Here is a 24,074-nt window from a genome sequence, read left to right as displayed (position 1 = left end):
TAATCATGTTTTTATTACAATTTTTGAGCATTTGAAAGAAAGAGTCCCAATTTTGATTCATACTTTCATTCATTTCACAAGGGAAACTGTTTTACAGCAGCAGCGAAAATAGTAGTCTACAATAGATAAAGAGTATAACTAAAGTAGAAGTGCCACAATAGTGCAAAAACTGATGTATGCATGAGTGATTTTTTAAAAATTACCTCAAGTTAAACAAGAGTAAATGAATGAGCAGGAGACAGGTGTAACAGTGGAGCTGCAAGGAGCAGAGATGGTGGATGAGTTTAAATACCTGGGGCAAGCCATCCAAGCAACGGACAGTGAAAAGGGGGTGGAGTAGGTGGAGAGGAGTCAGGGATGATTTGCGACAGAAGGGCAGCACCAAGGGTCCAAGAATTTTTTTTATAAGACATTAGTGAGTCCTGCTATGATTTATGGTTTGGAAATGGTAATGCTGACAAAAAGATAGGAGGGAGCAGCTTTAAGATCCTAAGATTTTCAGTCGAAGTGATGAGAATGGACAAGGTTAAACTAAGTACATGAGAGGGACAGCTCAGGTTGGACAGTTTGAAGACAAAGTTAGAGAGGCAAGGCTACATGTGCAAAGGAGGGATATTGGACAAAGGATATTGAAGATTGAGCTGCCAGGCAGGAGGAAGGCCACAGAGAAGATTCATGGATTTAGTGGAAGAGGACATGAAGATGATTGATGTGATGGAGAAGGATCCTAGGAATAAGGTGAGACAGATGAAGGCAGATGATCCACTGTGGTGACCCCTAAAGGGAGCAGCTGAAAGAGGATTTATCAGCATACATGGAAGCTAAAGTTTGTCTTTATACTTTCCTGCTTTTACATTTTCTATTGCAATAACTGCTATTAACTAACTGTTATTTCACTGGCTGTTCTGTCGATCATCTTTGAATTCCACTATGAATGCATCTATAAGTCACCGTTCATGTGGGATATTGCCCTAATATGTTGGACAAGAGGATCCCTTTTCCCAGAGAAACAGTACACATGGTCTAATATTAGTTATATGACAGTCTGCATTATTGTTTTGTAATCATTGGCTGTGTCAGTTCAGCGAGAGAGTTATTTGTAAAGAAAACTAATGTGTACACTTGTCTCCATTTTTATTTTGTTAAATGCGAACAAAATATAGCAGTACATGTCTGGCCAGAAAGAGAGCACCAATTTGTTTATTTGGTAGTTCGATAAAAGGCTTCAGTTAGTTAAGAGTAAGAAAAAGAAAATTCCGTTCACATTTGCAGTTTTGTCTGGTTATACAATATTTGACATTTTAAAAAACAAACAAAACACAAGTTTTTGCAAATATTTGTAGGTGTTTTCTTGTTTTTCGGGTTTTTTGTACTACTTATACACTAAAGTGGCCCTCCAATGAAATGACCGTACCAGCAGTGGCCCACAGCTCATTTAAGTTTGAGATCCCTGCTTTAGATTAATCTCATGTGATTTACATGAGAACATCAATATTTTATTTTGAAGGTGAAGACCAGAAGTTGTGTTTCACCCAGGCTGTTTTGACGCTGGTCACAGCCTTTCAAACACAGAACAATGGACCAACTGGGAACTGAGGGGTGAGGATCCTGCGGTGGCGGGGCAGGGACCAGTCAACCACCTCAGGGTGCTACAAGCTATGGATGCAACCATGAAACCTATGAACACAATATACATAATGAAAACTATCTATATGAACACAAGAGTAAATTAGCTGCAAGGTGAAAGGGTTGCGAGTCACGGAGATATGTTTAACTGGTACCATTTATTGCCAATACTACTAGACAACCATGCAGAAGAATTGACCAATGAACATCGAGTTATTTTCTGCCAGGACCAATCACCTTCTAGTAACAATCCACAGCGGCGCGCTTTCGGCAGTTCGCAGTTTAGGAGGAAGAAAAGTTAGCCAAGGCAGAAAATTACTCAACACTAACTATATTATCAAGTGGTAAACTGATATCCTTAATCTGCTAGTGGTGGTTATTGAGTAGTTTCATTTGAAATACTTTAAGTGCGTCTTAAGAGCTTCATAAGTTGAGTTTATCAAACAGGCTAATGAAGTTTAGCTTGTCATCTTGCTAATTTTATTTTATACTGTATCTTTCTTCACAGCCTCCACTCCTGAATATAGTGAGTCTGGTACATTCCTTCAGCCAAAATGGCAAGTGGGAGTTCAGCTTTGGACAGGTAATGCTGATACTTTGTGTTAAAATGTCAAAAGGTTAAGAGAAATTAAAATAATAATTCTAATTTGACAGCGTTCATATTAAAAAGCATTGTGAAAGTTGCTACTAATGCTCTGGGTGCTCTGGCTGAAGCTAATAGCTTAAGGGTTGTATAATAATTCTACTTTTTCATAATGATACCTGCCTGTTTTCTTATCACCCTTCATTTAAATTCATCACAGTAAAGCTGATTTTTTTTTTTTGTCTAACTTGTCAATTATTTCCCTTGTCTTTTAGTCTTGAGGAGTTAGATTCCCCCACTGACTCAGGCAGTGACTATGAGGCCACCATGAAAGGAACAAAGCGAAGAAAACCAGCAGTATCTAAGCAGGTGGATTTTTGTTTTCTCTTTAAAATAACTTTCTGCTTTTTTATTAGTGATTGTAAAAGATAAATCTGCCATCACAATAGCTGCAAATGTTGTATTTATAGACCTTTCAGAAATTCCATTTGTGTCACTTGGTGACTGTCAGACGAATACAACTACAACAGAAAAGACATTACATGCACAGCTATTCGCTTTCTTCTCTTGGCTACTCCCCTCAGGGTTTGCCACAGCAGATCATCTGCCTCCATCTCACCTTGTCCCTAGCATCCTCCTCTGTCACACCTGCCCTCTGCATGTCCTCCTTCATTACATCCATGAACCTTCTCTGTGGTCTTCCTCTTTCCTCCTGTCTGGCAGGTCCATATTCAACATCCTTTGTCCAGTGTATCCATTATCTCTCCTCTACACATGTCAAAACCATTTCAAGCTTGCCTCTCAAACTTTGTCTCCACATTCTTAATGATCCTCATTTGGTGGCCATATGCCCTACCTTGATGCAATCCTCCCCATTCATCCAGGCTTTGAACTGATGTTAAAAGTATACTAGTTTGTCATATTGTCACTGGGTTTTTCACCAAGATTAAAGACATTAGCAGAAGCATCAGCAAAAATCAAATGCAGCTATCTGCAAGTAACATCCACATCATATCATGTCACCTAGACTTGTTCATCAGAAATATGCGATTAGGTATAAAAGACCTCTGAGCTTTAGATGTCCATGCTGATGGTGTATTCACCATGAAGAGCCTGTAACTCATCACTGATGGTTTCTCACCCCTTTTACACCACCCTTCCCAAAGTTGCTGACTTGTTGACTGTATTGTTGCTGACGTGCCTCCCATGTAAGGGAGGTGAGATTGCAGTAAAACAAAAAGTTAGAGTGCTCTCAGCAAATTACCAATAAAAAAAAGAACAATATATATCTGCCCACATCAAACTGACTCCACTTTCTCATCAAGTATAAATGTTATAATCCTTTTTTTTTTAATGACACTTATGCTTGATTCCCATGATAGTTTTTCATCAATCACTATCCCTATGTATTTGTATTCATTTACAAATTCAGTACAGTTACCACTTACCACTACCTGTTGTTGTCCCTGCCTGATAGCAATAAAATAAAATAAAAAATATTTTGTTTTCTTGGTGTTTAACTGAAGTAAAACATCAAAGTCATCCAGATATCCACAATACTTTGCTCCAGGTTCTGTGGCCAAACTGGTAATCACTGTGTCATCAGCAAAAAGACAACAACACTATAATAGATGTCTAATATACTTTATTTTGGCATGTTGCTTGTTCAGATCACAAGCAAAATGCATTCTAAATCCTTAAATAAATCTCTTTCATCTCAAGCCACCCAAGAGAACCAGGCATAATGCTGCACTGAAGGGGATGTCCAGCCCCAGTGGCAGCTCAGTTCCCACCCCTCCAGGTCCTTCCCCACAATCCGTCTCCCAGGGGACATCCATGCAGCTCTCTGCTAGATCTGTTAGGAGCATGAACGAGGAGAGCCAGATTATCAGCGCAAAGGATATCTATGATGCTGTCTGCTCTGGAAAGAGTGCCATGGTGGTGAGCAAACCCCAAGCAGAGGAGTGTGGAAGGAAGGGGGAAGGTAGCTTAGAGATAAACACATGAAGGGAGGGGGTACTGAATGAAGCATGTGTAATTATAAGAGAAAGAAGCTGACAATGAGGGGTTATCATGTGCTGTCAGTGGCTGACTGATGTGATCCTACACAAGTGACTCTGATACATTAAGAGAGACGGGTGTTCTCACTGGACCATGTAGTCAATGATTGACAGCACTTGTCTATCCCAAGTATTGTTCTTGCTATAGCTGCTTTTGGGTAAAGACTACAAAAGAAAGGCAGCATAACAAAAGAAATACAGTAATAAATTGTCTGTCACTACAGTGTAGAACTGCAAGACAATGCAGACGGGGACTCTGGGGGGAGGCTCATTATGCACATTCAGAAATTCTGGCAAATGGAAGTTAAAGAAATCTCTTCTGAAAAGGTTTCACAGTTCTCAGCTAAAGTTGACTGCTTTACAATAGGTTACACTTCCAGTATCAAGAGAATGGCTTCTGTGAATGGGTGTCTGCCATACTGCAATTTAGATTTAACCAGGAAATAAAAAGCTCCCGCCTTATAGTGCAGAGCATATAAAAAGCCAGTTTTTAAGCTGAAATCAGTAATGTTGTTTGACTGATATATTCTTAATGTGTGTATCTGCTCTTTGATCTGAATGAAGCATTTTCACTGGCTGCTTTCTCCCTGTCAATCTTAAGACGGTGGTAGACGAGTGGCTGGACAGCTATAAGCGGAGCCAAGAGGCGGGACTGCTGGTGCTCATCAACTTCATTGTTCAGTCCTGCGGATGCAAAGGTCAGAGGTTAAAAGACAGGCCAGAAGATGGGTAGTAGAGGGGGTGGGGGTGAAAGTTTTAGAGATTGAAATTTTGACTCAGTCATCAATAGCGTTTCTGCTAGTAACCCAATGATGCAATGTTGAGACGAGAAAACTGATATTTTGCAAGAGTGGAATGAAAATGAGAGGAAATCGTGTAGATGAAATTATTACTAGGTGAAGTATTCTAATTATTGTAATATTAGGTTCATCTGAGGGGGGGTTACTTAATTTCCAAATCTGGAACGTTTCTTTATCCTTTAACTTTTTTCATGTCCAGGTGTTGTTACCAGAAAGATGTTTGACAGCATGCAAAATGCTGAGATCATCAGCACCCTAACCAAAGAGTTCAATGAGGTGAGGGAAAGGGGAAGAAAGCAGTTCAGCTGTAGTTTGGTTAAAATGTATTTAAAATATAAAGCTTGTTCCTACAGGAATGAAAGTTTGAATGTAGTTTGTAGTCTTTGTCTGTCTTCTGCCTACAAATCATCCTTCTGGAATTAGTTCAGAAACTTTAATAGCCTTCATGTCTCAAGAGATTGTGATCTGAAGGTTGGAGCACAGCATGATGGAAAACTCTCATTAAAATTTAATGCTGATAAATGGACACATTAATGAGTTAATCACTTTGGTTTTCCACTGATGTAATTGTCATTAGCGGAACAAACCAGAAGTTTGTGCTTCAGATAACTACATGAAGCATAGAATAGGAAGCTTAAAGCTCTTTGTCTCTCTGCTTCCCCCCCTTTTCTTCCAGGATTCAGTGAACTACCCTCTGTGCACTCCAGGGCCCCAGCTGAAGCGTTTCAAAGCAGGCCTGTGTGAGTTTGCTAGGGTTCTTGTGCGCTCCTGTCGGAATAGCCTTGTTTATGATGAATACCTCTTCCCTTCCCTGCTGGCTCTACTCACCGGCCTCTCAGACTCCCAGGTCCGAGCCTTCAGACACACCAGTACCCTGCTTGGTGAGCGATCTGATTCATGTGTATAAAAAAAGAAAGGCATACAAACACTTATAACAGCATAGTTTTTGATTAAGGTAGTTCAGTGCAATTTACTTTTGTACTTGATACATAGAGTGCCTTTAATCTGCTAATGCAGTGTGTTAATTAATAGGTTTTATTAATAATAGGTCAAATAAAGCTTAGCAGCATATCAAAAATTAGGTTAGTCTGGGCAGGTTTGATTTTTGGTAAGAATATACTTGCGCTTTTGTACTTGTCAATAAAAAGTACATACACCTTCTGCAATAATATGTTGTTTGAGAGTACTTTATAGACTTTTCTATCTCCATGTTTTCCTCTGCTAGCCATAAAGTTGATGACGGGGTTGGTGGAAGTAGCTGTAGTAGTTTCTGTTCAGCTGCAGACCACCCAGCAGCAATACAACACGGAAAACAGCAAGAGGGCGCACGACAGAGCCTCTGACAGACTGGAGGAACTGCAGGCCACCGTTAAAGAGGTGACACATGTAGACACACAAAGAAAAACAAAAGTTTAGAGACACAGCCACTTTTTCGTTAACACATAGGTCACAACATTAAAGCTGTGACATCTGCTTTAGGAAAAAAGTAATTGAAGAACATTTTTTGCAAATATCCCTTAACATAATTAAAATTATTGGCATCACTACACCAACATTTTCTTCTCTTGTTGCCCAGGTTGTTTAATGGCTGTCATGTTTGAAATAGTTTGTATTTTACTAACAAAATATCCATTCTCTTCTGCTTATCTGATTTAAGTGCTTGCTGACGTTTCCTATTTTGCTCATGTTAATTTTTGAGTTGTGCAAGTACAGGGACAACAGGAAGTGCACGCTCTGTGAGGAATAGTAAAATATGTAAAGTAGCATTTATACAGTTTTTTGTGCCTATGTTAATCTGATAATCATCAGAGTTATCACCTTTTGTTCTATAAGGAATGGTCGTTGCTATTTATTCTGCCCACTTCAGCAAAAGATGGTTACCACAGCAGATCAATATACCGACAGTGTTGGAGTCCTGGTGGACTCATTTATTTAGTCTTTCTGTACAGTATGTGTGTGTCTGAGTGGCTCTATTTGATATTTGTGTGTTGTAGTTGCGAGAAAACAGAGAGGAGCTGTCCTCCATGATGAATGCCACTTTCCGTGGTGTGTTTGTGCATCGTTATCGGGACCAATTGCCTGAGATCCGGGGAGTGTGTATTGAAGAGTTGGGCCTTTGGTTGAAAATGGACCCTGAGGACTTCCTTAATGACGGATGTCTTAAATATCTGGGATGGACCATGCATGACAAGGTACACACACATAGAGAGGACAAAAAGTGTATGTCCACTGACTTTTGGAAGGGTGACTGCATGTAAGCACTGTTTGTCTGCAAATAGTTATAGCAAAGTCTCGGTGTTGTCTTGTCCTTTTTGACCATTCTATAAACAAATATGTATTTTAAGCTTAATTTCCGCCTAAAAAGTAGATTGTTTTTTTTCTCTGGTGAAGGGTGGAATATTAAAAACCCTGACAACTTCCTGTAATGTCATCCCTTTATTCACATTAAACAGCATCATTTGTCACTGAGTGCAACCAACAGTAGAGATGGAAGTAATTTTATGTGAAATTCCTTTTTCCCTCAATGAGAACCTTCAATTTTGGTATTCATGCTCTTGTAGACTTCCTACAGACGACACTATGGCAGAATATGTACAGACAAAGGAAGACTCACATTTTCACAAAGAGAAATTCCACTATGTACAGGCTTGAGCACAAGTCTGTATTCAGGTTATAGAAAGAGTGTTACCATACTCTGTTTTTTCCTCGCCCTCAGCAAAGTCCGGTGCGTCTGCAGTGTGTGCGTGCCCTGCAGGGTCTGTACCAGGAGAAGGAATTCATTGGGCGCCTGGAGCTTTTCACCAGCAGATTTAAAGTGAGGCATCCCTCTGGATTGGACTCGGCCCATTTAATTCTTCTTGTCTCCCTCTTTTCTTTCTCCCTCTTGACTGTCTGCCTGTCTCAGCATCTGCTTTTAATCTATTGTTTCAGCTTTTTCTATTGTTTCTATTTTGTTGTCTGCCTATGTCTTCCCTCCCAGTATTTTGTGCCTCCTCCCTGTATTTTCTTCCCTTTTGAGGTTTTTTTTTCCACCATTCCTGTTTGTTGTTATGGTTTTATCCTTTGTCTGGGCATATGTCTGGGTGCATTAATTGCTGCCAATTACTGATGGTTAATAAGCTCTTTTCAAACATATAAAAACCCTCCTAAGCCACATGTGCTGCAGCAGATAAATGGTATTTATGCCATGGCTTAGTGCCTAATGATGGGGCTCGTGTGTGTGAATGTATGTCTGTTGATGTGGGTGCATTATGCATAGCTACTGAATGTCTGTTGGCATGATTGAACAGTATTCTGTTTATGTGCCACTGCATATCTAAATGTCTGTGTGTGTTTAGGAGAGAATTCTCAGCATGGTGATGGACAAGGACCCAGACGTGGCAGTGGAAGTGGTCAATCTGCTGCTGCTGATCCAACAGTAAAGGGCTTTTTCTCTCTCGTCCCCATGCTTTGTTCTCATTATCTGAGGAAAAGTTGGAGCTCAAAGTATACCAAATATAGCACATTTTAATGCCGGAAGTGTATACTTTTGAGTTGCATCACAGAAAAGTCATATCCAATTCTGTGATTCAGTCTTGTTTTCACACATTTAGCATTCGTTTAGAAGTCAGAATAAGAAACTTTAACACCCAGTTTCTTATTTTAAATATAAAGATGCTTACTCAACCAACATATGTGATGGTTCCACATAACTCCTGCACTCTGCTTGGTCATGATTGCTGATGATTCATAGCATCAGTCGTGATCTAATGCTTGCCAACATCTCACACCTCTGACTGCAGTGAAATTAGATGTTTTTAGGGGAAATCAAAAAGATGAACAAAAATGAACTGAAACTGCTGGTTTTTGAAATGTTTGTCATCTTCTTTATCTAGTGTATGTACCTCAGTTGATCAGTACATTTTTATGTGTGTACTTGCAGGAGAACAGATGAAGGACTGGACGAAGAGGAGTGTGGCCACATTTATCCACTGGTTTACGCTTCACACCGAGGTCTGGCATCTGCAGCTGGTGGCTTCCTATACAGCAAGTACGCTTTAACCACACTTGGTCGCAGAAGTGGTTACAGAAGTGTAAATGTTGCTGTTTATTTATTTATTGCATATTTCTTTTACAAAAATGTTCTAATTTTTGTTGGATTTACTAATTCATTACTGACCCTCAAAAATAAAGTGGAAATTCTATGCAAACATGTAGTTTGTATAGAATTTTTTTTTTCTATTTTTTTGTATTTTATTTTTTTGAATTTTTGTATTTTTAGTTAATATTATGTAAAATGTTCTTGTTTTTTATTTTATGTGTTTATGTTAGGCTGAAAAGTGTGATTACCAGTCACAGCCAGGAGAATGACAAAGCCAACAATGCAGCCTTTTTTCAAATCCTCATCTCCTTGTTCATCCAGAGTGAGGTAGTATTTCTTTCTCTCTATGCCCCCTCTCTTTCATTCTCCTCTGTTTGGAATTTAAGGCGATATGAAAGTACAAAAATGCAGAGCGGAGCCAAGAAGATGTTACTCAAGTTGGTCAAACCTGTTAACCTTTCTGTGAACGCATCAGCTTTCTGGCAAGAGTTCATCATAGATTGACAAATGGTGACCCTAAACATCTGTGTAACATCAGGGAAACTAGTCTTGACCAGCGCAGACGCAGGAGGACATGCTTTAACTCTGACTTAATTTCAAATATAGAGACTATATAATACTTATTAACACACTGTAAAATTTTCTTATGAAAAAATTAATCCAACCATATTCTGCTGCTAGTCTGGGGGCAGCAGTCTCGGGGAGACGCCCAGAGCTTGCTGTCCACAGCCACCTCCTCCAGCTCCTCTGGGGTGACACTGAGGCACTGAGACAGCCAAGAGATGTAATTGCTCCAGCTTGCCCTGGGTCTTGTATGGGGCTTCCTCCCAGTATAATGTCAAAAACACCTTTGCCAAATTGGCACCCAGGAGGCATCCTTATCAGATATCCAGACCACCTCACTTGGCTCCTTTGATGTGGAGACACATGCTAAAAAATCCATTCTCCTAACAGTTCCATGAGCATGGGGCATATCTGGTGGACAGCCTTTGGCATGTGGCAGGATCTGAGCTGAGAGACTGGGAGACAATGACCACTTTCCTGCTACAAGATGATGGTGAGGAACAAGATAAAACTGTAAACATGACAAGAGTATGAGCCTAAGCACGTAGCCATTTTTCCCCAGCACCAATAAAAATGGCAAGTTAGTGTTAGCTGCTCCTTTTTGTTGCTACTCTGTTTCTTCAACTGTCTGTTTTTGTGTTGTCAGAACTGATGTATGAGGAGGAGGGTGTGCTCATAGAGCTGATGATGTGTGCGATCAGACAGGCAGCACAGGCAACCCCACCTGTTGGGAGAACTCAGGGCAAAAAGGTGGTGACACATTCAAATGCAAGAATAATGCTGTGTGGCTTGTGTTTGATGGAACAGTGGAGGCTGTAAATGAAATATTTTATGACACATTTTGCACATTTTCTCCACTAAACTTGCCTGTGATTGATTGCTGAATGGTCATGTGGGATTAGAACCTCAGTATGAAGGATAAGAAAATCCAGGAACAAGACAAGAGACGCATCACAACACACTTCATCCCTTTACTGCCACAGCTGCTTGCCAAGGTTCATTTAAATACAAATATTCAGCTTTTTTTATTGTTGCTTTAAATTTTAAAAGAAGAGTTTATGTTTATACTGACCTGCAGTACTCAGCGGATGCAAAGAACGTGAAACTGCTCCTCAAAGCTCCCCTGTACTTTGACCTGGAGATGTACAGCAGTGCTCAGTGGCTGGAAAAGGTAGGAGGACCAGAAATGTGTTTATTGTCGTCAATATGTAATGAAATATATTTAGAAAGTATTTGTGCTTCTATATTTTTTTTCTCTTATTCAGTATCCAAGTTAGTTCACGCTCAATGTGAATTATATGGTAATAATTAAGCTTAATGGCTTAAAGAGAAAAAGAGGCTACCAATGCTCAAAGACAATTTTATTTCTTTTATTTTGGAGCTATTATTTTATGATTTAGCATCTTAATATTAATGCAAATATAATATTCCAATATTAGAGGAAAATGAACTGAAGCCTGTCAGGTCCACAGTTAAACAGTGGCTGACTTTCAGGTCATGCCAGCTGTGAGTTTTAAGCTTGCCTGCAGTTAGAGATTTCCTCAGCCAGATGCTGAACCAGTGGTTCAGTTCAGTGTCTTTGAGTGGGAGGGCAAGCGATTTACCTTTAAATAATTACTATCCTAAGCGTTACATTCATATTCTACTTCTTCTGTTCAGCATTTGGACCTGCTGCTGTCCCAGGTATGTGGCATTGTGGAGAAGCACACAGAGGTCGCCGTACTGGAGGCTTGCGCCCACCTGGTCAGCGCTCTCAGCTCCGACTGCTACACCTTCTCCTCCCGCGCACAAATGGCATTCAGCCAGCTGTTTGATGTCCTTACCGAATGTTTCAGCACCTACGTAAATGACCTGCTCCAGGTTGGACAGTGTGTCAGTGATGCTTGCATACCAGCAGATACATTTTATATTGTGCATGTGCATACTGTATACTTAAATGCAAGTTTTGTTGAAATGTAATACATTATGTTTTCTTGTTTTTAATCCTCTGTTTTGGGTTTTTTTTGTTGTGAAACACTTTGTTATCCTGGTTTTGAAAGGTGCTAAATAAATACAAATTTAGTTATGTATATAAGACATACATACAGAAAATACATATAATAATGTATGTAAGTATGTATTATCTTACAAGGACAGATTCCTCAAGAAAGGGGATGTACTATGCTTATTTTATGTCCATATTTTCATGTCTTGGACTAGAGTAGCTTTGCTTGATTCACTGTAAAATAATCTTAATTAAAAGGTTGTATTGGGCCTCGTTGCTGCCCCTCAGTTCATCCTCTGTCAAGCCAATATAGCTAATTTGTCTCTCTTCCCTTTAAGCTGGCTTTGTTATGATTGGCTGCCCTTTGTAAACAGAAGGCTTGCAAAGCATGCGGGTGGGGGGTGGCATTTAAAGCAGTCTGAAAGCTGTGCTGTTTTAGAGGAATTATGTCAGTATGACTCATATGAAACATGTTTAATATCAGTTGTATTTATGAAAGAAAATAGATCAGAAACTTTACAAGAATTTAGTTTGGGTTTTTTTTGTTGGATTGGTGTAGTATTGCATGAGTTTTATTTAGTTTTACTGAGATACTAATAATGTATGATGAAAACTGGAAACAAAAACTGAAATAATATCGATGTGGAACTATTATCTGTATCATTTTGTGTTTGTGACCTAGGGTATTGCAGATGATGATGACACATACAGTGGAGCCACTGCCTTAAAAAGGATTGCTGCCCTTAGCAGGTATGCTGTTATAATGCATGCGACAATAGTATTAAATAATTCTTACACAGAAGTATGCAACTGTATTGCGTGTGTGTGCATTATCTCCAGTGCTAAGGACCCGACTGCCTGGAAGCTGTTTGATTCCTGTCTTGAGCTGCTGAAGAGCCGGATGGAATCCAGAGAGCTTGATAAGGAGGTTTCTGCCAATGTTTCATATTTGAGGGGGAGGATTGTGAATGTCATGACTATTGCAGTGCCATTTTATGAAAATAATAAGTAAAATGGGCAGCACGGTGGCACAGTGGTTAGCACTGTTGCCTCACAGCAAGAAGGTCCTGAGTTCAATTCCACCATCAGGCCGGGGTCTTTCTGTGTGGAGTTTGCATGTTCTCCCCGTGTTTGCGTGAGTTCTCTCCGGGTACTCCGGCTTCCTCCCACCGTCCAAAGACATGCAGCTTGTGGGGATAGGTTAATTGGATAATCCAAATTGCCACTAGGTGTGAATGTGTGAGTGAATGAGAGTGCGAATGGTTGTCTGTCCCTGTGTGTTGGCCCTGCGACAGACTGGCGACCTGTCCAGGGTGTACCCTGCCTCTCGCCCTATGACAGCTGGGATAGGCTCCAGCGCCCCCCGCGACCCTGAAAAGGATAAGCGGAAGCGAATGGATGGATGGATGGAATAAGTAAAATGGGGAATGTAATGAATTTCTAGTTAACAAAACATGAATGTCATATGAATTGCAAGGCTAAAAATGTGATCCCTTAATTCTCATGTCATGTTTTTAGGTTTTTGTACAGGAGTAGTTTAAGGAAAACATTTTATTCTAATTGAAGGTCAATTTTAACTCTCTTTTGTGTCATTTCAGCTGATGGTGCCAGCTATGAAGTGTGTAGCTTTTCACCTGATGTGGGCCAAAGTGAATGTGGTGAACTCCAAGCCAACTGAGGTGCTGGTCTCATGTTATAAAACCGCTGTTTGTCCTCCAACAAGGTTTCAAATGATCTGAATCTTTATTCTCAGATAAACTTTCGGTTATGGGTCCCGGTAGTGTCAGTCTACCTGCATGAAATAAGCTAAGCTGCATGATTAATACTTTCATAATGGCTATCACATCACAGGCAGCCCTAGGCGACCGTGCTGGTGGCCTTCTTGTGTGATTGTTAAGCTTTTCTTGTCTGTGTTGTCGAACAATTCACCAGCTGCGCAGACAGCAGGCAATTAACGCAACAGTCTGTTAGAGTGCATCTGAGCCCACAGCGACACTCGGATATTTATTTCCCACCGCTTCACACTTTTTCTTATTGATTGTCTTCACGTGTTTCCTGTCTCATTCTTGCTTCTCTTTAGTTTCTATTCTGTCTTTCTGAGCTCGTTTTCACTTTTTCTGCTGTTTTTCTCTCACTCATTTTTTACACACACTGAGCATGTCATTATTACTCATGCAGCCATTTGTGTGTTTTTCTCAACACTGTTCCAGAGAGAACACATCCAGATCCATTCCTCTTGATCAGTCATTTTCATTCCTTGTCTGTTCATGTTTTGATTGATGACTCGCACAGCTTTTTCTCTTCCTGTGTGCACTTAAATTGTGTTTTCCCATTGGTATCACATTATTACTGTTACAGTGGTGGATGCTCATTCTAAACAAAGTTTCAAATAATGAGTTCAGCCAAAAGGATCATAACGGGAGAGGAGATGAAATGGCTTGTTGATTAACTGAGAAGAAGAAAGAAGAAAGTGTGTACATTATTGTACACACTTTCTTCAACTGAGGGGCTGTAACAAGGCCTAGATAAAGATAAACGGGGATTTGTGTGTGTGTGTGTGTGTGTGTGTGTGTGTGTGTGTGTGTGTGTGTCACAGACTGCTTTGACATAGTTAACAAAGACAGGAGACTGGGAGCGTCAGATTCTACCTTTAAAACTCTGAAGATGTATCTTGAAGATTGTGTCACCAACAATTCAAAATGTACAGATGCTACTTCTAACAGGTGGTTTTCCTTCATTTCTGCCTTTATGTGTGGACGGGATTATTTTTTTAAAACGAAAACGGAAAATCTCCGTTTTCAAAAATACCCGTGTACGTGTGGACGTAGCCTCAGTCTCTGACTGGAAGCGCTGATTCGTCATTCGGCTTTTGTCAGACTAAAGTAACTGTTAAAACTGTTTAAAAAGCTCAGCTATACAACAAGGAGAGATCGAGAATTTCCTTTTAGTTCTCAGTTTCTTTGATATTGACAAAAGTTAGTCAGTTTTGTCTGTTCTTCTGTAAAACAAACTAAGATTTATTTTTAGAATTAATATTTTGTTTCTAAGTGGAATTGACAATTTAGTCTGTTTCGTTTGTTCTATTTTGAAACTTAAACGCTTTAGCGGCTGCCTTTTGTGTAGTTTGCAATATTTGCCTTTATTTATCTGAAAAAGTCTCATGTTCCTTAAGTACATCTGCCCTGTTGAACTTATTATGGGAAATAAATATTTAAATAAAAACAAGCTGCTGATTATTTCACATTTTACTTGTGAGCAATGGCACATTTAAATCTTACAAATATAGTTATTTGGCTTATATCGTGATAGATATCGTTATCGCCTGAAATGAAAAAAACATATCGTGATATGAAAAAATCTCATATCGCCCAGCTCTACTTGTGAGCTATAGCAGAAAGGGGCTACCCGAGCTACCTGCTGTGGCAACGCTGTGTGAATAAGGGAGCAGCCAAAATAATCTTATCACTTGAAGTGGTTTAATTAGGATTTCTGTTGTTGGTGTGTAGAAGGAGCTGAATTTCTAGGTTAGAAAACTAACTGCCCCAACCCTGCCAACATACACACACACACACACGCTTTAGTAAGAAGATAAGAAAATATTTAATCTGTCTTCCTCTGTTATTGTGTGCCTCTCTCACTCCAGGCAGAACTGAAGCGCCTGAAGAAGGAGGTGCGGTCGTTCTGCAGAGTCTGTCAGGATTGTTTGTCTTTGAATCAGATAGATATCAGAGATCAAGTAAGAGCTCTTTTTTGTCTTTCTTCTTCTTCTTTTTACAGTGCGCACCAATCCCATATGTGAAGTACTAGTGAAGCCATATCATTTTTTAACTAAAGGCAACTTTACACTTGGCTATCTGAGACAAAAGTCCATCTTAGGATATCGGTCCAAAACAACAGACCTAGATCACCCTGTGGGACATGACAAAACATAACTTGAAATGAAAGTGTTTGAAAATTACTGCGACTGATCAGTTATGGCAAAAAATCACAATAATTTTTTGGTAATTACTCAGATTACAATTCTTCAAAACAGTACGATCGTGAGTGCTATTAAACCTTTTCGTTTGCTGCTGCTGCTGGACTCCTTGAAGCCAAACTGTTTCCAAAGAGATGGACGGTAATTTTTTTATCTTGATTATTGTGGTTCCTTAATCATTGTAATTGATTTTAATCTTTGAATATTTACACCACCCTACTTATACCAAAGTCTCAGTGAGATGTCCAGTGTCTGTAAACAAACCATGGAGAACACGGTATACAGTGATGCACAATATATTGGCCTGTGTGAAATTGTCAGGAAAAACACCTGCCCTGGTGGTATGGAGGTGAAAGGATTAAAAAGATTTGTGAGGCTTTGTTTGCAGTGATTTTTTTTCAAAACCCATGAGCTGATAAAATTCATTTATTTACTTAAACCTCATTTTAGCAGATGATTGCAATGGTGTCTTATATTTAAAAACAAAAACAAAAACCTTAGACCAGTTAGACTGTGATGTATAATAAATTTGGGCTTTTAAAAACAATCAAACTTTAGTGAAGAGTACAAAACACACTAAATAAGTTTTACTCAAACATGTTGGGGCTGTGTGTAATGATGGATGCAGCCACCATTGCATCACACTCAGGCTAGTAAAGTCCTGTGATGATGCCTTTGATGTTTTCAAACCAGAGACGATCTGTGACGGTTGATGAGACTAAGGAACAAGAGTGCCACCCAAAAGTGCCACCTTTTGACTCTAGTTTGGCTCACCATTTACAAAATTAGTCGTGCTTGGCACATTTTTGTTACGTTTTTGTATTAAAACACAGATATATATGTTAATTTATCATGTTATTCTTTTTGTTGTCATCATATAAACAAGCATAATCAGATTTATAGTCTATAATTTTCTTTACAAACTAAATAGTTACTCATCAGTTTAATTTCGGAGTCATATAGAGCTGGGTCTTGATATTTGGATAACATAAATTCTGTCCTTACAGGCATTTGAGCTGTTATGTGACTTGCTGTTGCTGTACAGTGTGGGTTCAGTCCGCTCCAAGCCTGCCCTCCAGGCACTGGCCCACCTGCCATCTGATTCTCTGCGGTCTGAGTTGGCCGCTTTCCTTCTGGACTACATCTTCACTGACACCGAAGACGTCGAGCTCCATGGCATCTTGACACCAACTGAAAAATGTACGCCTACTCTCAATAAATGTTTGCATGAACTGTGATACTTTCCAGAAGCAATTTGTCGCTTTGTCAGCCAGTGTTGACAAAGCGACAGCACTGTTAGCAGATGTCAGAATGAACTGAATAATGAAAGGGATGTAGTTTTTATTAGCTTGCACCATATTTTGGAAACTGCTTAGTTGTATCACTGCCTGTGGGTACAGTTTTTGATGTCTTGTTTTAAGTCTTCTTCTGTATCCACTTTCTGTTCCATATTTTATAATGTTCTGCCAAATATCCCTTTCATTCATGCTCTTATAGACCCCACAGCATGCTTTCCCTCTATCTCTGCATTTCTGAACTGTTAACTCCTCATTTCTGCCAACCTGGCTCTCCTCTTTAGCTGAGGATGAGGAGGAGATGAAGATACGTCTTCTTCAGAAGAAGCGCAACCAACTTGCTGGCTACTGTAAGCTGGTCATCTACGGGGTGCTGGACCTAACTGCTGCCACAGATGTCTTCAAGCACTACAACAAGGTGGAGGGATTGTTGGGTTTTATCAGCCCAGCCTATCACATATGACCACAAACACATTATATTTACACATATTACAATTCTTACTGTTTCTGTATCACAGTTCTGCGTGAATGTAGGCAAAATGTGTTAAAAGGTTAAGTCGTGACTTTAGTAATCTAGTTGGAGATCAGTCGTTGGACCGACATTCTTTGGGGGAATTAATTGGGATAGAAAGACGGGAAGCAGATTCATAAAAAAAGTAATAATGGAGAGGATGTGTAAGAGCGTGGAGGAGGGTGAGAAAATCTGTTTTAGAACCACCGAGGTGCTGGGAATGAGTCAGAGAGTACGGTTGCTAAAAGAGGCACAGGTGACTAGAACAGAGTGGGTCCGATTAATTTTTTTCAGACATTTATCAGAGCTGTTAATTAAATAGATTTGATGTTTTTCTGGTTTTTGGTTTGTTTGTTTGTTTTTCCGCTAGTACTTTAAGGACTTTGGTGACATCATCAAAGAGACTCTGAGCAAGAGCAAGCTCATCAACCCCGTGCAGAGCGCCAAGACTGTCTGTCTGAGTCTGCAGCAGGTGTGCACTTGCATGTCACTGTAATCTTTTGTATTTAGTGTAGAGGTTATCAAACTGTGCAGTGCGCCTCCCTGGCACAGTGTAGGAGGCTCACAGCGGGGGCACAGAAGGAGAGAGGTGAGATGAAAAGTGCATGCTGGTCTTCTAAAAACAACACAGTTATTAGTGTTTCAGTCAGCGGTAGGTACGTGATAGGGAGATGCTTTCAAACTCTTAAACTTGGGAGTCATAAATCAAACAATATTTAAGATTTGCTGTGACTTATCCAATCGAAGCATAACAGAGTTAGTTTTCTTCACTATAAAAATAGCCAGTTAACTGGTTTTGTATATTCGTGGGTACACTGCTGACAGGAACAGATATCACCTAATGGTTTTAATGGTTAAAAATTCCCACAGTTTGTATTACTGTTTATCATTTCATTTGTTACTTAAGCACATTACAGTAGTCTGATGAGGATTTTCCCTCAGTTTTCACATTAAAAATTTTTTTTTGTTGTTTTTTTTATAAAACACCTACCTAAAGTATACAGGGCTCCATATCAGTGACCTTTTTGTATGCAAGGACGAGTGTCACATACACAATAAACTTTGTGTGTTAGCTGAAGTACATTCTGAGTTGTTTTTCCAATTTAAATAACCAGCTGCACATATTTACTGTCTCTTAATTTGAAATTAAAACACATGTTCTTCATTTTCGTGGGTTATGTGGGAGTTCTCTTCTATAATTACAACCAGTACTTGAATTACTTAAAAGTTTGCAGCCTTAACTAACCAACACAGAATATTTGTTTGTGCATATCCAGATATATATCGTGCCTTTTATGCAACATGTCTGTGTGTGCTCAGCTGTTTTCAGAGATGCTCACGGAGCACCACAGCAGGCAGGATCTCACTGAGATTAGAGACTTGGCCAAGAGGCTTGCCATGAGCTTTGGCATTGATCGTCATCGTGTCCGCAAACCACTGGTGGCCCTGCACATGTCAGTAACACACGTTTCTCTTGACAAATGCACACAGGCCAACCTTACCATGACCTAGTTTACCTATTTATTTATTTTTCTGTTACTTCTATGGTAGCATTTTTAGAAGCAGCTACAGTTTCACATAGAAAAACGCTACTTTATGGCAGAAATCATCCGTAATAATTAACTCAGAGCTAGTAAGAAATCATCAGATTTGAGGACTGTAAAGAGAAATTACAGTATTCTTCACACTGTGGTTGTTCATTTTGTGTTTCTCCTTATGTCAAGAGATTGTTTGTGTTGTCTTTCTTTTTTATCAGGGACGGCATACGTTTCGCATTTCGGGACCCACAGGAGGGAGAGGAGCCAAATCCAAATGTGGCCTTCTTGGAGATCCTCAGCGAGTTCAGTTTTAAGTTACTGCAGCCGGACCGCGCCCAGCTGTGAGAAGCAAAAACACACAGACACGCTCACTCGTAACACTGCACATGTATTTCTGTATGTTATACATATGTAGGAAAAAAAATCTCACTTAGCAACAGTTTGAGAGAGAATACTTGTGATGTCATGAATCCACATGAATTATTATATTACAGGTAAAACAAAATAAAACAGTGTCTTCATTCTTGTTACATATTCGTTGCGTTGATCATATTATTCATTTAACTTAGATTCACAATTATTTGCTCAATTCCAGTGAAACTGAAAATGAAATGCAAACAAAGGTTTCCTCAGTCTTTGTCCCATCCTGATTCTCTGTCATCTCCTCCCAGAGCTGAGTTTCTGAAATCGGCATGTCCCAGCGCTGCCCTCTCCTGGCCGCCAGTCAAACTGTATCAGCGTTCTTTGGAAGCTCGCGCCACCTCTAAAGCCACTGAACAGGAGGGAGATGACGAAGTCCCTTCTCATGACATGCCTGTAGTGAAACGCAGGAGGACCACAGCTCAGGGTGATGCACATGCTACACCAAACACTCTGCATGGATATACTCTACGTCATAGCAGAGATAATTAATTTTTTAAAAAATGCTTAGAAGTGGGAAGTCAATTTAATTTAACTTAATTTAATGGAAAATTCAGTCTTACCCCTGTCTTATGGTCAGAGGGCGAGGATGAGGAGAGGTATATGATTGTTGGACATGATATATGCCAACGAAGTGCTCTTTAATCCTAAGAAGTGTCTCATTGTTATTTTCAGTATTAGCTACTATTTGCCAATGAGGCTATGTACAAATTGATGGAAAAAAATGACACTGGTGCACTGGTTTGCACTACCACCTTGCAGCAAGAAGGTTTGAATCCACCTTTCTGTGTGGAGTTTGCATGTTGTCCCCATGCCCTCTGTTTGTCTCTCTGGGGCAGCCCTGAGATGAACTAGCTAGCTGTCCAGGGTGGACAGTAGGGCTGGGTATCGTCACTGATTTCTAGAATCAATTCAATTCCGATTCACAAGGTCCCGAATCGATTCGATCCACGATTCGATTCAATTTGATTTGAATCTGGGAAATTTTGACAGTCAGAAATATTATAATTCAGATCAGTACATTTACATATTTTTGTATCAATAAAAAGGAAGCTGACACATGCAAGACTTTATCAAAGGTGTGAGCGTCACAGCAGATGTCTTTGTGTCAAAGTAGCTGAGGATAAAACACAGAAAAACATGAAGGAGATTTTCCTGGCCTGGATTTTATAAAAATATTCTGCAGTACATCAAAAACGAAAGAAAACCATTAATCAACACATGAACATTACCTCTGAAGTTACAGCGGTTTTATTAGAGACACAGCTGAGCGTTTTGCATTTTGCATAATTTAAAAAAGTTTAAATTTGTTCAGTATTGAACGGCAGAAATTAGGTTTTCTTTTCGGAAGTATATAAAACGAAAAAAAAAAAAACATCGGCCGACAGCGCTGTAAACAACGGTAGACTTGTGCGTAACAAGCAAGCGAATAATGCAGAAAACAGATTTTTAGACGGGAAACTGTTCTTGAAGAGAGAGAGAGAGCTGTGCATCGTGGTCGAAGCAAAACAGTAAAAGTCAGAGTGAATTCATGACGATGTTTATGTGAAGCGTAGTTTGGATCTTCTTTTGCTGCTGGTTCGGTCAATATTGTTTGGAGAGAGATCAAACTAACAGCTTTAGAATCAGCGCAAAAAGGGCGTGAACACAAAGCGCCGAAACATCAGAATCAGCGAGCTGTCGGCTTTCAGCCCCGACTGTGAGAAAGGCGACATCTCACTGATTCTGATCCGCGGGTTGCGCTGTGTGTTTAAGGCTTTGTGCAGAATCCGTGTTCCTGCTCTCATTTACTGTCTTAGCTGTTGTTGAAATTTTGTGAGATGTCACCAGAGATTCTGGCATTTCGGGCAAAATAAATTTATATCAAAAAATCGATTCAGAATTTTAATGAATCGATTTTACATTATCCAAGCCAGAATCGATTTTAATCGATAAATCGATTATAAAAACCCACCCCTAGTGGACAGCTATCTAGTTCGCCCCATGTAACTGGATATGTGGAAGAAAATGGATTGATTAATATTTGGGGCCATTCAGAGGAGGAGTGACCCAAATGTCAGGACAAAGCAGTTATTTCAACCCAAATTGTGAAATCGTTTATCGTAATCAGTTATAATAACAAGAATATTATTCTTTTTCTTTTTAGCACATGATCCATGTGTCCATTATTTTCTTTCTGTTGTTGGTTTGGGTTGGGTGGTAACTTATGGAGTTGATCTGAATTTGAGTCCAGGAATTGCTGTAATGACTCGGTACCATTAAGAGAAACAGTGCAAAACTGTCATAGTTGTTCAAAATACAGTGATGTAAAATTAATAGCATTCTTCACATTTCGAAAGCCTTAAAAACATTTATTCTTTGGTATTTTTACTTCACATGTACATGTGTGTTTGGGAATCTGCTGAATTCTGCAGGAAGCAAATTTGCTACTTTACCTTGTCAATTAAAGCGTCATCATCTTTGTGTGGTGACTTGTCTCTCCTGCAGGTTCAGCGTCCACCACCAGAGGCTCCTGGTTGGACAACAGCAGCATCCAGAGCAGCCTGCACACCCCAGCCCTCACCTCCACTGTCCAGAAGCAACCCGCCAAGCGGATTGCATCCAGGAAACCAAGACCCGTGGAGTCGGATATCAGCAGCACCTTAACTGAGCCGGAGTCAGAGGATGAGTTCTCCCCAGGGTAAGTAAAATTTTATGATCAGCATGTCTGCAGTATCTGCTGCCTCTGATTCGAGCATTTGTAAATTACTGCCATGGGTCAGATGATTTCATGTCAGTACCTTTCTTTTCTGTGTGCTGTGTTACTGGTCAAAAGGGCAATCAGCAAAAGAAGGAAGATTAAAGCTCCTGCAGAGTTTTGCTTATGATGAAACAAATTTAATTTCCCCTGTGTATTAAGGCATAATCATAGACACAGAATACAGCAGGTAGACAGTGAAGTTGGAAAATTGTCTTCTGCTGCTCTCCAGGTTACAAATGCGAAAAGTGAAACTCAATAAAAGACGGCTGGCTTCCTCCAGCAAGAACACCCCCTCTCCAAGGCAGCAAGACCTGAACTCCCACCTCAACTTGTAAGACTGATTTTTAGACTGTTTAATACTTACTATTAAATTGTGAATATGTTCCATTTTACAAAAGCTATTTTCAACCAGAAATAATCACAGAATGGATCTGTGTGTGTGCTTCGCAGGCTTTCCCTGATTGAAGATGACATCTCAGAAAGAGATGAGGACGAGATTGAAGATTATCACAGTGACTCTGACACTGGATACACACTGGTAAGAACAAAAAAAACCCAAATACATCATATTTACTTTCTCTCATGACTGTGCAATCTGTTTTAACAGCACCTGTTAAGGTACAAATGAATTAATTCTTTAAAAGGAACATATACATGTCACCACAAATTCATTTTGGTCCTTCAGTGACCACAGTTGTAGGATCTGTGCAGAGAAAAAAATATGTACAAAGCTATTTATGATGAGGAAAAGAAGCACATGTGTGATGTTTTGAACTTTGCTCCTAGTGCTATATTTATACCCTTTGAATACAAATATGTTACATAAATCTAAATCAAGTACAACATACCTTGAAAACTAAAACTTGTTTGCTTGCAGCCTTCCACACGTCACACCTCACTGAGTGTCCTTGACGAGCTCTTTGACTGAGGTTAGCGGGGGATCATCTGTTCAGGACTTCTACAGTTTCAGTGTGATGAATATTAAGTCATCTGTTCTTCTGTTCACCTGTCAGACCTGTTTTTGTCTCTTAATTTTGTTGTTGATTGGGAAGTCTGGAATTAGAAGCTGTTCTGATGTATTAATAGGAATGTTTTGAAAATAACGATGTTCAGAATAAATGTTTCACTAAAGTTGGACTTGGTTCCTCTGTCTTTCATCAGCTCTTACGAGTTTCACATTTTTCAAAATAGCCTTCACTGTTGACATCACAGTTTGTTTTTGTTTTTTGTTGAACACCTTAATGTATATTAAAGATGCCTGATTTTACAAAGCAATACTAAAAGTAAGGCATTACAATGTATTGTTTTAAAAATGAACAAACTCAAAATGTTATTTAGATACACTGAAGCACTACTAGTTATTCCTGTTTGTAATGTGTGATTTGTTTACTTTATTTCTAGGTCAAAAAAATCACTAATAAACAAGATCAAAATGAATTCCGAGGGTATCCTTTGTAAAAGATTAATAAAAGTAACAACATGCACAAAGTAACACATATTGCTTTGTAGTGAATTACACCATGAAGCAGAAGGAGCTTAGAAAAACAAGTGGAAGGAGTCAAGATTTTATTCAGCGGAAGACCTCAGTGCGAACTGTGAGGAGGCGCTATCTAACCTCTGAAGTGGCTGCAAATTTTACCAAGGTTTTAGTCAAATGCGCCCCTGTGATTTTACCTGCATCCTGCGATTTGATTTTTAGTTATTTTAACAGCAAACTGAAGAAAAGCCTTGACTCCGTTGCTCCACTCACCACCAAAAAGATTAACGTAAAACATGCATCACCCTGGAGAAACGAAGAAGTCAAAAAACTCAAAAGAAATTGCAGGGCAGCAGAAAGGAGATGGAGGAAAAATAAAAATAATATCAACCATCAAATATTTTCCGAGCAACTTAAAA

The 24,074-nt window shown here is 39.5% G+C and overlaps 1 protein-coding gene across 6 annotated transcripts; it reads left to right on the top strand.

The window, feature by feature from the left end:
- The first annotated feature begins 1,542 nt into the window (after positions 1-1,542).
- On the top strand, positions 1,543-23,315 carry stag3 (STAG3 cohesin complex component). Of its 6 annotated transcripts, XM_085434240.1 has the most exons (33): positions 1,759-1,970; positions 2,135-2,209; positions 2,485-2,578; positions 3,932-4,150; positions 4,871-4,967; positions 5,269-5,345; positions 5,746-5,809; positions 5,909-5,950; positions 6,295-6,446; positions 7,064-7,261; positions 7,786-7,884; positions 8,408-8,487; positions 8,992-9,099; positions 9,381-9,477; positions 10,105-10,207; positions 10,361-10,464; positions 10,617-10,709; positions 10,793-10,885; positions 11,374-11,586; positions 12,381-12,448; positions 12,539-12,626; positions 13,297-13,377; positions 15,342-15,434; positions 16,682-16,874; positions 17,254-17,387; positions 17,851-17,952; positions 18,801-18,934; positions 19,237-19,359; positions 19,690-19,865; positions 21,926-22,118; positions 22,408-22,509; positions 22,629-22,716; positions 23,056-23,315. In XM_085434240.1, exons 2-33 carry the CDS (start codon positions 2,181-2,183, stop codon positions 23,104-23,106), a joined length of 3,588 nt encoding a protein of 1,195 aa, XP_085290366.1. In that variant the 5' UTR covers positions 1,759-1,970; positions 2,135-2,180; the 3' UTR covers positions 23,107-23,315. The 6 variants fall into 6 exon arrangements, with proteins under 6 accessions (XP_085290348.1, XP_085290366.1, XP_085290330.1 ...); XM_085434222.1 differs by lacking the exon at positions 1,759-1,970 and adding an exon at positions 1,543-1,599 and having other exon boundaries at positions 5,746-5,950; XM_085434204.1 differs by having other exon boundaries at positions 5,746-5,950.
- Positions 23,316-24,074: the final 759 nt, after the last annotated feature.

The sequence above is a fragment of the Copadichromis virginalis genome, linkage group LG2, assembly GCF_057382275.1.
Source record: "Copadichromis virginalis isolate Kocher_CV1m ecotype Utaka linkage group LG2, C_Virginalis_male_GT1.1, whole genome shotgun sequence".
Classification (NCBI taxonomy): Eukaryota; Metazoa; Chordata; class Actinopteri; order Cichliformes; family Cichlidae; genus Copadichromis; species Copadichromis virginalis.
This window is presented reverse-complemented; position numbering and strand designations above follow the sequence as displayed.